The following is a 12,591-nucleotide window of genomic DNA, read 5'->3' as shown; positions in this document are numbered from 1 at the left end:
GTCACCATAGTTTTCTCAGGTTCTAACTTTCTTTTTTTTTCTTTTTTTTTTTTTTTTTTGAGATGGAGTTTCGCTCTTGTTACCCAGGCCAGAGTGCAATGGCGCGGTCTCGGCTCACGGCAACCTCCGCCTCCTGGGTTCAGGCAATTCTCCTGTCTCAGCCTCCTGAGTAGCTGGGATTACAGGCACACGCCACCATGCCCAGCTAATGTTTTGTATTTTTAGTAGAGACGGGGTTTCACCATGTTGACCAGGATGGTCTCGGTCTCTTGACCTCGTGATCCACCCGCCTCGGCCTCCCAAAGTGCTGGGATTACAGGTTCTAACTTTCTAAAAAATAAATGACAGCGGAAGATGAGGTCCTGGTGACCCAGGTAAGGAGCCTCCAACAGGAGGCAGGGGCCAAAGTTTGTGTCCCAGCTCAGCCAATAACCACTGTGGGAAATTAAGCAAGTCATTTCACCATCTGAAACTGTTTCTTCATCTTTAAAGAGATTAGAATTCAAATTCACAATTACTTGCAGATCAGAGACCCCTCTGAGATTCTGCTGAAAGCTATTGACCTCCTTCCCTGAAAAAGCACAAACGCACTGTAAATAGAATTCCAAAAGGGTCAGAGGCTCTTTAAAATCCACCCACAGATTCCCTAGAGGACTTTAGAATGATTTACATGGTCTGAAATATGTAGTTGAAAAAATAAAATGAATCCAATTACATTTACTATTCCCTATGAGAATTAGTTTTAAAATGTGAATTTGGGCCATTATGTCATTTGACATTATAATTACTTTTTTGTAATTTATACTATGCACAATAGAGCTAATTTTTCAATAGTACAGAATATTTCCTTTGTGGATTAATAGCATCCTAGGATCTGCGAGGTTATGAGTTCACCCTGCTACTCAATACAGGAATCATCTATAGCCTGCCTCAGAGATGAAACTATGGCTTTGACTTGAACATACCCAATGATGAGAAACACTCATTTGTTTTATTTCTGGGCAAACATACAGAATATTGGAATTTTCTTTTTTATCTTGAGCTATAATCTGCCTGTACACAAAAATGTCAGCCATTAACCCCATTTCTGCTCTTAGAAGCTATGTAGATTAACTTTATTTCTTTTTCCAGTATTTTAGGAATTCAAAGTCAGCCTCTATTGTCCTCTAGTAGTTTCTTCTACGCTAAACATTCCAGTTTCATCTATAATTCCTCCAGAAAAGTGAGAAAAAGTGTCATAAAACTACTTGTAATCCCAATTCCCCTCTGAATTGGTCCTCTCAAAATGCAGATGATAACTAGGCAGCATGTTGCAGGAAAAGCATGACCAACACATGGCTAGAGAGCAGTTCCCTTTCTTATATGGCCAAATTTGCCACTAGGAATACCACCAACACTGCCAGGAGCTCTGTACCTAGAAACTGGTAGCTCTTATCAGGTCAAGTGAAATATTGTCACCTAAAATCCCTAACCATAGTTAACTAAGGTTGCCCTCATACTCTCTTTTTTTTAAGAACTGAATTAACCTTTCTAAAAACAAAAATTCTGTTGAACTCTACCTTAATTGCTTAGGCCATCATTCCAGCCCTTGGAAACCTTTACTTTCTGCCACTCATGTCGTCTTTTCTTCCAAATTTTGTGTCATCTACAAATATAATGAGACTCCTGTCTTTGGCTTCAAATTAATTGATTAAAAATATTGACCTGTGGTTTGCCAAATATAAACCTCCCTCTATGGATTCAGTATTCAAAATTCTTCACTCAGTTACTTTACAACTTCATCGAATCCACATTTAACCATTTGATCTACAGAATAGAGAAGAGAATACGTATTATAGTCTGCTTGGGATCAACATTTCTTTCTTTTCCTTTTCTTCTTTTATTGTCTACTTCCTTTTCTTCATTCCTGCACATTTTTATATGACATATCCTTGTCTTCTACATGGTTCCTTTTCCTGTGTGCTCATTTGGCTTCGAAGAAAAGAACCTCCATTGTTTTTTTGGGATTCCTTGGCCTTCTGCTCATATGCAGCCCTGGCTGAGTCTGTGCTTGCTCCTGGGGCTGTTTGACACGTGCCAAGCCTCAAACTCTGTGCAGAGGAGGGATTTCCTTGATGCTCATTAGCATCTGGCAGAGGAGGAAGCTCTGAGAATTTCAACAACACCCCCAGACCAATTCATTTTCCTCCACCTCTAGAATTACATCAAATGTAACCCTCCTCAAAAATCAAATACGGGTTTAAAGAAAATTAGAACACAAATTATACATGTGTTTTGGGATGCAGGAGAGGTGTGGGGAGAAAGAAATCTATACATAGTCCTCAGCAGACTTCTCACCTTAATCTCAGCATTATTGCATCTATAATCAGATGAATGTTGATGACAGAAAAAGAGAAAGATTGCCTTGAAGACTACTTCAAAGCACAAATTAACCAATTGTTCATTATCCAATTGAAAGATGGCATTAGAGTAAACTGCTTTGGGAATCAAAGAATTTGTGGTAGATATTACACTGAATGGCTCTGTGGTAACATGTCACCAGCTCCTGCCTCATCAAAATGTTTCACCTGGAAATAATAATGTCACATGTCTGTAGGGCTAAGGAAGACCTTCTAACATTTGTCCAAGTGAGTGATTTTACTTTTAAAAAGGTTTGGCTTTTTCATATAACTTTGTGACCATTATTATTTTAAAATAACTTAAATGTGGATCAGGGTAAACAAGCAGACCTATTCTCAAGTGTGGAAAGTGGGTGATTAATGGATTAATGAGTTAGACATCTTAATTACTCATTTTTTCCCCTTTACATTTGATCTGCTCATTTAGACAAATCAATGTGGACATTAGATCATTACCTCTTATTTAAAGAACATTATCTTAAACACAGCTTTATTACTCTGTAGTCACCTTGTGGATGAAAAAGATGAGCTCTAGAGCCATTAGAACCTTTGCAAACCTGGTGAGATATAGTCAACCTCAGCTCAGGGAGAAGAGTGAAAGGTGGCTGAATAATTACTGTGCCTTAATATTTCAGAGGAAACCACAAGACCTTGGTGCCAGGTTAATTAGTACTCAAAACCTGTGATCAATCCTAGAGAATGAAAGAAAGTTTGGATATGCAGCCAAAAAGCTAAAGGTGAAAATGAATCAATGTCTCTTAATAATGGAACTTTATGACTTACTCATTCATACCCTCATTAATTCATTCAGTATATACTGAGGGACTATGATTCGTCAGAACTTCTCTTAGCATCACAATACCTTTATAACCTTTTACAAATCAGACATCTTCTCCAAGTCTAAATTTTACTATCCAGGTGTTTATCACAAGGAATACTGAGGTTTAGTGACTCATGCATGTAAGACTCCAGCAGAGTGACTGGCTGGACACTCAATAACACTCTTCCCTTTCCCTGAGCACTGAGACCTCTTTTTCAAATAATTTATGATAGTATGAAATGAATTCCATGTCTTAGTAAAAAATTTCTCCCTACAGTCTTAGGTCAAGAAGAATTGTGAGTAATCTGTGTTTGCAGATGAAATTAAAGTATTTAAATATTATTACAACTGATAAAATATTTTTGCAAGATAATCCATAAAGCCTAAGGATGTCACTCTATGCCAAATAGCACTCTGAGGCTTGCTGACAGCAGTACATGCAAACTTACACATTTCTTGAGACTCTTTGCTTTATAGCAGACGTGAGTAATGACTTCCTTTCATTTATCAATTCTTACTGGAGTGCTTTTCAGTAATACTTTAAAAATCTTATAAACCGATTTTATAAAATACAATAAAATGGTCCAGGCACAGTGGCTCATGCCTGTAATCCCAGCACTTTGAGAGGCTGAGGCAGGCAGATCACTTGAGGTCAGGAGTTCGAGACCAGCCTGACCAATATGGAGAAACCCCGTCTCTACTAAAAGATACAAAATTAACCAGGTGTGGTGGTGCATGCCTATAATTCCAACTACTTGGGAGGCTAAGGCAGGAGAATCACTTGAACTCAGTAGGTGGAGATTGTGATGTGTGGAGATTGCGCCATTGCACTCCAGCCTCGGTGACAATAGCAAAACTCTGTCTCAAAAAAAAAAAAAAAAAAAAAAAAAAGTGTAAAATTTTCCCTATCCACCCCATTAACCATCACTATATGCATAAAGTTTCAGTTAGTCTGATGTCTTAACAGAATAAACTCGAGGAAAATGAAAGATAATTTTGTAGATTGAGTGTAGTTGTAATTATCTTCTGATTTACACTCTAAATTTGAAATCATTTTGAAAAACATCTAAAGATAGATTATTGTGGAACTGCCAAAGGCATATGCCAAATTGTTACTTCATTAATTCGATCAATCATTTAGACAATAAATATAAATGAGTACCTACTCTTTGCTAGGCACTGTGCCTGGGACTCTAAAATGAAATTACGTATTTTAAACATCAAGGAGTTTTCTCAAATGAGAAAGATATGTAAACAAATACAGCTCGATAAGGTAACTGACAACAGATGTTCCAAGAGCAGGGAGGAACATGAGAAAGTCTATGGACATGCAGAATTGGAGTACCCATCAGAGAGGAGGCAAGCTGATAACAGAAGGATGAGTGGGAGATTATCAGATGTGTGTGTAGGATGAAGATGTCTGGCAGTGAGAACAGGTCAAGAAAAGTATGGAAACCTGAGGGAGCATGGAGTGGCTAGGAGGAAGAGTAGGTTAGTGTTGTTAAGTGTAAATTGCCCTGAAAGCAAAAAGGCTGGTGAGAAATGGTAGAGAGCCCATATCTCAAGAGCCTTATGTAGCGTGTTTTCCCTGCTGTGTAGGCTGAAGAATTTTGAATAGAGAAGTTCCATAATCACAATGGTATGTTTAGGTTCTGAAAGAAGACTCACAATATTGTGATTGTTTTGTTGTTTATAAGTTACAGAAATGGCACACACGTCCTTTTGTTCCTAAGAGTTTCAATAGTTCTCATTGTAATAGAATTGAGGGGTGCCAAAAGCAATATTTGAACTAAGTGTTACATGCAAATTATAATAAGAACCTGCGAGCAGATTTTTAGTTAACAGGTTTTTAATAGGCTGTGATGTAATCCCTAATGGAGAAGCTTTAATTATAAAAGATAGCCCACCTCTAATGGAAATTCAGCTGGGTATGTTTTTATTGCTCAGTGAATTAAAAGGTTTATAGAGCACTACATTGTCAAGATTCTTGGAGAAAAACACATAAACATCAAATAAAAACTTTCCACTCTTTTCTTTATCTCTTGCAGCACAGTACTCTTCCAGAAATGAAAATCATTTAAATTTTGCATAATTTTTATAATTTCAGGGGCTAAGCATCTGAAAGGCCAGAATGAATCAGCATTCCCTGAAGAAGAGGAAGGCACCAATGAAAGAGAGGAGCAGCAGGACCATTAATTAGTGGTCTGCAGCAAGAAGGCTTCTTGGAAATAACTGAACTATTAACTATTCTGAGTATACTATGGAATTCCACTGCTTGACTTCCAGAAGCATCCTCCTTCTCTGCACCCCACACTCATACACTATCTATGCACCTTCCGGAAGTCTCCTTGACTGAACTTTAGAACTAAGTACACTTTGTTCCACATCACTTACCATTAAAGAATAAGCATTCATTTTACAGTGATTCTTCTTCTTAACTATGTAGAGATTTGCAGACATGGCGACTGTTCTAACTTTAATACTGCCAGAGCTTAATCCTTGATGTCCTAATGATAAGGTTTGCATTCTAACCGCACATGTAAATAACATCACTTAAAGAGTAAAAAATAAATATTAAATACATTTAGACATGAGTGTGTGTGTGTGTACGTGTGTGGGTTTAACTTAAAAAGAATTATCGAATAAAACTTTCAGCTTAAGATTTACATTTGTCTATTTCTGTATCCAGAATAGAACAGTGTTCATTTTTAAATGATGACTAAATGCCAGTTTTCTTGATTCAATACACAACAATATAGATACTAAACACCTTTTTCTCACCAATGACACATTAATGGTTGATTATAAAACTACAGAATTCTCTTCATTTTCTAAGTTACGAGGTGCATATTTTCCAGCATTTTCTCTAGTTATTAAGAAGAAAAAATGATAAATCTAAAAAACTATGCCAAATCTTACCTTCTTTTTTGTCTATTACTTGAAATTTGGGCCATCTATTTCCTATTGCATTTGACAAATAATTAGCAGTTATAAATCTTCCATATTATAAGAAGAAATTCCATTAATTCATGCATATAGACATGTATTCATTAATTCAATAAATATCTTTTATGAGCTTATCCCTAAAAAGATACTCTGCTGGGAATTATAAAAATAAGAGAAAGATACTTTTACCCCTATAGAATTGGCAAAAGAGATAAATCATTAGCATAAAGCAATATTTTATATGACAGTATATATTTATTGAAAATGGCTTTTTCTTAATTTAAAGTTCTGGGCCTTTTGAACAATTTTAATTTTACATGATTTGTGAATACAAAGTATCTAAACTACAAAATTTCAGGGGGATGGAAGAATACCCAATTTGATTCCTATATTAATAGTATTAATGAAATTCAAATGTATCATGGATAAAAAATGAAAAGATTTTTCAAAAGTAAAAAAAAATGAATGCAGGAAAAAAATCATATGTGAAATTCACTGTGGGATCTCAATATCAAGATTTAAATATGTAAAATGATTGTTTTTAATTTTGAATCTGAGTTTTGTAATGTAGAAGTTAAGAGAGTTTTATGGAGTTGTAAAATAATATAGTCACTTGACAACCATCTTCCTTAATATTTTTCCTTAAGAAAATAAGTGTGAAACCCATTGGTAAGCATACCACATGTATAAATGACTATTTTAGTTTCATCTCTCTTCTTTTTTTCCTTTCTTCCATCTTTCTTTCTCCCTCCCTCCTTCCCTTCTTTCCTTTTTTTCTTCTCTATCTCCCCTTATCCCCCTCCTTCTCTCTCTTTCTCCGCCCCTTTCCTGACATTTTCTTTGTTAAACCAAAACTTTCTGAAGTTTCTATACCACCTGCTATGGCTGTTTGTTATTTCCCAAGTTTCTCTCTACTTAAAACCTGATTAAGGCCCTTTATTTATTTGAGACAGAGTTTCACTCTTGTCGCCCAGGCTGGAGTGCAATGGCCCCATCTCGGCTCACCGTAACGTCTGTCTCCTGAGTCCAAGTGATTCTCCTGCCTCAGCCTCCTGAGTAGCTGGGATTAAAGTCATGTCCCACCACGCCTGGCTAATTTTTATATTTTTAGTAGAGACGGGGTTTCTCCATGTTGGTCAGTCTGGTCTCAAACTCCCAACCTCAGGTGATCTGCTCGCCTTGTCCTCCCAAAGTGCTGGCGACAGGCATGAGCCACAGTCATACCACGCCTGGCCAAGGCTCTTATTTGTTTGGAGTGATTTTGAATTATTTGTGTTTGGAAAACATCTCAATGCTCTTGAAAGTATTTTAAAATGCTTTTTTAAAAGGATACAGGCAAACAAAATGAAACCAAAGCTTTTGCTGATTTTGTAATGGTAATAAACAGGATACCTTCTGGATTTTTCTGTTCTGTTCTCCATTGCTAAAAATGCAAAGAAATCAAAATTAAAAGCATAAGTTTTCTTTGGGAAATGTTGGTTCCTTCCAAGCTGTTCTATTCTTCACTCTCAAAACACAAAGAGATCACAATTAAAGGATTAAGTTTTCCTTGGGAAATGTGTTGACTTTCTCAGAAATTTGAAGGAAACCAGCTGAGATAATGGCTTTTCACTTTCCTTTCCACACAACTATAGTTCACAAAATTTTTTTTTTCTAGAAGGCAACTTGGCTTCAGTTTGGCAAAATAGGCAAAGAAACTGACCAAAACAAAACAAAGTGAAACAAAACAGAAACTGTATTTCCCAGACAACATTTATAATACAGTTGTTAGTAGCTGGGTTTTAAGTCATTCTGACTTGGATTCAAATCCAAGCTTTCAGACTCAGTTTCTTCATGTGTAAAATGAGTACAGTCATACCTAACCTACTGGGTTGTTATAAGACTTAAATGATATAAGACCTATAAAATATTTAGTCAAGCTTAGTGAGCATTTAATAATTGGTATATATTATTAGAGTTAGAAGGGACCTCAGAGGCCTTCTATCTTAACCTTATCTAATTCATGATCCTCTTCAACATCATGAGCAAGTGCTTAATTACCCCCACTTATTACTGAATAACTCCAGGTCCAAGCCAACCAAAGAGCTTTCTCTGAGCTTTCTTCTGTATATTAAACTCTCTCCTTCTACACCTTCCCTGTGTCCATGTGTGCTCATTGTTCAACTCCCACTTATGAGTGAGAACATGCAGTGTTTGGTTTTCTGTTCCTTTGTTAGTTTGCTGAGAATGATGGTTTCCAGCTTCATCCATGTCCCTGCAAAGGACATGAACTCATTCTTGTTATGGCTCCATACTAATCCATGGTGTATATGTGCCACATTTTATTTATCCAATCTATTGTTAATGGGCATTTCGGTTGCTTCCAAGTCTTTGCTATTGTGAATAGTGCTGCAATAAACATACGTGTGCATGTGTCTATAGTAGAATGATTTATAATCCTTTGGGTATATACCGAATAATGGGATTCCTGGATCAAATTGTATTTCTAGTTCTAGATCCTTGAGGAATCGCCACACTGTCTTCCACAATGGTCGGACTAAGTTTACACTCCCACCAACAGTGTAAAGGTATTCCTATGTCTCCACATCTTCTCCAGCATCTGTTTTTTTTTTTTGGTTTTTTTTTTTTTTTTTTTTTTTTTTACTTTTTAATGATCACCATTCTGACTGGTATGTCATAGTGTCTCATTGTGGTTTTGATTTGCATTTCTCTCATGACTAGGGATGATGACCTTTTTTTATCATATGTTTTTTGGCCACATAAATGTCTTCTTTTGAAATGTGTCTGTTCACATCCTTTACTCACTTTTCGATTTTTTTTTTCTTGTAAATTTGTTTAAGTTCCTTGTAGATTCTGGATATTAGCTTTTCATCAGATGGATAGATTGCAAAAATTTTCTCCCATTCTGTAGATTGCCTGTTCACTCTGATGACAGTTTCTTTCGATGTGCAGAAGCTCTTTACTTTAATTAGATCCTGTGTGTCAATTTTGGCTTTTGTTACCATTGCATTTACTGTTTTAGTCATGCCTATGCCTATGTCCTGAATGGTATTGCCTAGATTTTTTTTTCTAGGGTTTTTATTGTTTTAGGTCTTACATTTAAATCTTTAATCCATCTAGAGTTAATTTTTGCATAAGGTGTAAGGAGAGGGTCCAGTTTCAGTTTTCTGCATATCACTAGCTAGTATTCCCAGCACCATTAATTAAATAAAGAATTCTTTCCCTGTTGCTTGTTTGTCACGTTTGTCAAAGATCAGATGGTTGTAGATGTGTGGTGTTATTTCTGAGGTCTCTGTTCTGTTACATTGGTCTATATGTCTGTTTTGGTACCAGTACCTTGGCTGTTTTGGTTACAATAGCCTTGTAGTGTAGTTTGAAGTCAGGTAGTGTGATGCCTCCAGCTTTGTTCTTTTTGCTTAGGATTGTCTTGGCTATACAGGCTCTTTTGTTTGGTCCCATATGAAATTTAAAGTAGTTTTTTCTAATTCTGTGAAGAAACTCAATGGCAGCTTGATGGGGATAGCATCAAATCTATAAATTACTTTGGGCTGTATGGCCATTGTCATGACATTGATTCTTCCTATCCATGAGCATGGAATATTTTTCCATTTGTTTGTGTCCTCTCTTATTTTCTTGAGCAGTGGTTTGTAGTTCTCCTTGAAGAGGTCCTTCATATCCCTTGTAAGCTGTATTCCTAGGTATTTTATTCTCTTTGTAGCAATTGTGAATGGGAGTTCAATCATGATTTGGCTCTCTATTTGTCTATTACCATTGTATAGAAATGCTTGTGATTTTTGCACATTGATTTTGTGTGCTGAGACTTTGCTAAAGTTGCTAATCAGCTTTAGGAGATTTTGGACTGGGATGATGGGATTTTCTAAATATAATCATGTCATCTCCAGAGACAATTTGACTTCCTCTCTTCCTATTTGAATACATTTTTTTCTTTTTCTTGCCTGATGACCCCGGCCAGAACTTTCAATACTGTGTTGAATAGGAGTGGTGAGAGAGGGCATCCTTGTCTTGTGCTGGTTTTCAAAGGGAATGCTTTCAGTTTTTGCTCATTCAGTATGATATTGGCTGTGAGTTTGTCAAGCTCTTATTATTTTGAGATACCCTCTATCAATACCTTTTTGTTGAGTGTTTTTAGCAAGAAGGGGTGTTTAATTTTTATCAAAGGCTTTTTCTGCATCTATTGAGATAATCATGTGGTTTTTGTCTTTGGTTCTGTTTAAATGATGGATTATGTTTATTGATTTGTATACGATGAACCAGCTCTGCATCCCAGGCATAAAGCCGACTTGATCGTGGTGGATAAGCTTCTTGATGCACTGCTGGATTTGGTTTGCCAGTATTTTATTGAGGATTTTCACATCGATATTCATCAGGGATATTGGCCTGAAATTTTGTGTGTGTGTGTGTGTGTCTCTGCCAGATTTTTGTATCAGAATGATGCTGGCCTCATAAAATGAGTTAGAGAGGAGTCCCGCTTTTTCTATTGTTTGGAATAGTTTTAGAAGGGAAGGTACAAGCTCCTGTTTGTACCTCTGGTAGAATTTGGCCGTGAATCCATCTGGTCCTGGGCCTTATTTTTATTGGTAGGCTATTAATTACTGCCTCAATTTCAGACCTTGTTATTGGTCTATTCAGGGATTTGACTTCTTCCTGGTTTAGTGGTAGGGTGTATGTGCTGAGGAATTCATCCATTTCTGTAGATTGTATAGTTTATTTGCATAAAGGTATTTACAGTATTCTCTGATTGTATTTCTGCGGGATCAGTGGAGATATCCCCTTTATCTTTTTTTATTGTGTCTATTTGATTCTTCTCTTTTTTTAAATTAGTCTGGCTACTGGTCTATCTATTTTGTTAATCCTTTCAACAAACTAGCTCCTGGATTAATTTATTTTTTGAAGGGTTTTTCATGTCTCTATCTCCTTCAGTTCTGCTCTCATCTTAGTTATTTCTTGTCTTCTCCTAGCTTTTGAATTTGTTTGCTCTCGCTTCTCTAGTTCTTTTAATTGTGATGTTAGGGTGCCGATTTTAGATCTTTCCCGTTTTCTCTTGTGGGCATTTAGGGAAGCACTACTTTTAAATATTGTCCTAGCAAACAAGTGTAATATTACAAAGTTCATTTAACTGTGATACAGATTTACTCATTCATAAATAAACCATGTATATTGCATTATTTTTTAAAACTGTTTATACGTTTTTTCAGCCACTATTTAAAAGCAAACAGTTTAATTGCAAAATGAATAATAAAAAAGCATGTTTACTTACATTAAAGTGTTTATACATATGCAATTTTTAGTATTTGCTGTAAGTACGCAGAATGTGGAAAGAAATTCCCTTCCTTATTTTCTAAGTCAGTGATTCCAAAAACCAGTCTTCAAAGCCCCGTTAGGTGTATTAACTAATAAGTCTACGTTGCCGAAATGTGTTTTGTCTATGTTAACAAAATTAAATTGTTAGATTTTATAACATAATCACATTTTGAAGAACTATATGTCAAAAAAGAGCTTTATAAAAATCCTGGGGGAAATGTTCAGTTTTAAATGACATTTTCAGTAAATAAACATCTCACATAATGTGTGAAATGCAAACATCTAACATAATTCACACAGCAATGGAGCAATGTCCTGTAAATTCTTAAATAATCTACATGAATGATAGGTGCCTGATGACACTTTGTAAAGAGGCTACCACTCAACTGAAGATCTTTCCTTGACATTCATTTTGTGGACACAGACATTGTGTGTAGGGGTGCAGCCACTTCCCCTACTGAGTATAATAATATGCAAGCAGTGGAGACTTGGTCTGTAGAGGGAAGAATAGTTTGAGAGTGGATTAGAGAGAAAAATAGGCAAAGGAGAAAATTTGTAACTTGGAGACAAGGAAAAAATTCTGGAGGAAGTAAATTAAAATGATATTGTATTCATCTTTGTTTTTAATTTCTTACTGTACAAACACGACTTAACAGGGTTTTCCCTTTTCTCTGAGTTTCAGTAACAATGAAGCTAATTTGAAGGAATGAACATAGTGAGACTCCCAGGAGTATATAAAATTACCAAATTAGAATCCTAAAAGTAACAGAATGTTAGAGTATATTCAGCAAATAATTCTTCAGAACAACTGTTAACTTACAAAGGCAGACAGTTACCAGAAGTACAGCTGAAGTTTGGTGAAATAAACTCATAACGTTTGTCAAGGACATTACCATGTCTTTGTTTTCAAGAGGTGAGAGCAGCCTAGAGGTGCTAGCATTTTCTGAGCTAGAAAATGAAGCAGAGTTCTGGTCTATGTCCTTCATTTTACAGGCAGAAAAAGTGAGGCCTAGAGAATTTTTCTTCAAATTTACACCCAGAAAGTTCAAAATTGTGTCATGTAGAAAATTATTTGGCAGCAAATAAAAACCAGCTAACAATGAT

General features: G+C 36.0%; 1 protein-coding gene across 1 annotated transcript in view; it reads left to right on the top strand.

The window, feature by feature from the left end:
• PPP1R1C (protein phosphatase 1 regulatory inhibitor subunit 1C) overlaps positions 1-5,877 on the top strand; it is a 137,985-nt gene extending 132,108 nt beyond the window's left edge. Inside the window, exon 5 of the mRNA XM_010351489.3 lies at positions 5,327-5,877. Within this exon, the coding sequence (XP_010349791.1) occupies positions 5,327-5,415 (89 nt within the window). The 3' untranslated portion in view covers positions 5,416-5,877. The remainder of the gene's footprint in view (positions 1-5,326) is intronic.
• The last annotated feature ends 6,714 nt before the right edge of the window (positions 5,878-12,591 follow it).

Source organism: Saimiri boliviensis, chromosome 5 (assembly GCF_048565385.1).
Source record: "Saimiri boliviensis isolate mSaiBol1 chromosome 5, mSaiBol1.pri, whole genome shotgun sequence".
Lineage (NCBI taxonomy): Eukaryota > Metazoa > Chordata > Mammalia > Primates > Cebidae > Saimiri > Saimiri boliviensis.
Note: the sequence above shows the minus strand (reverse complement) of the source record. Positions and strands in the feature narration are given on the sequence as shown.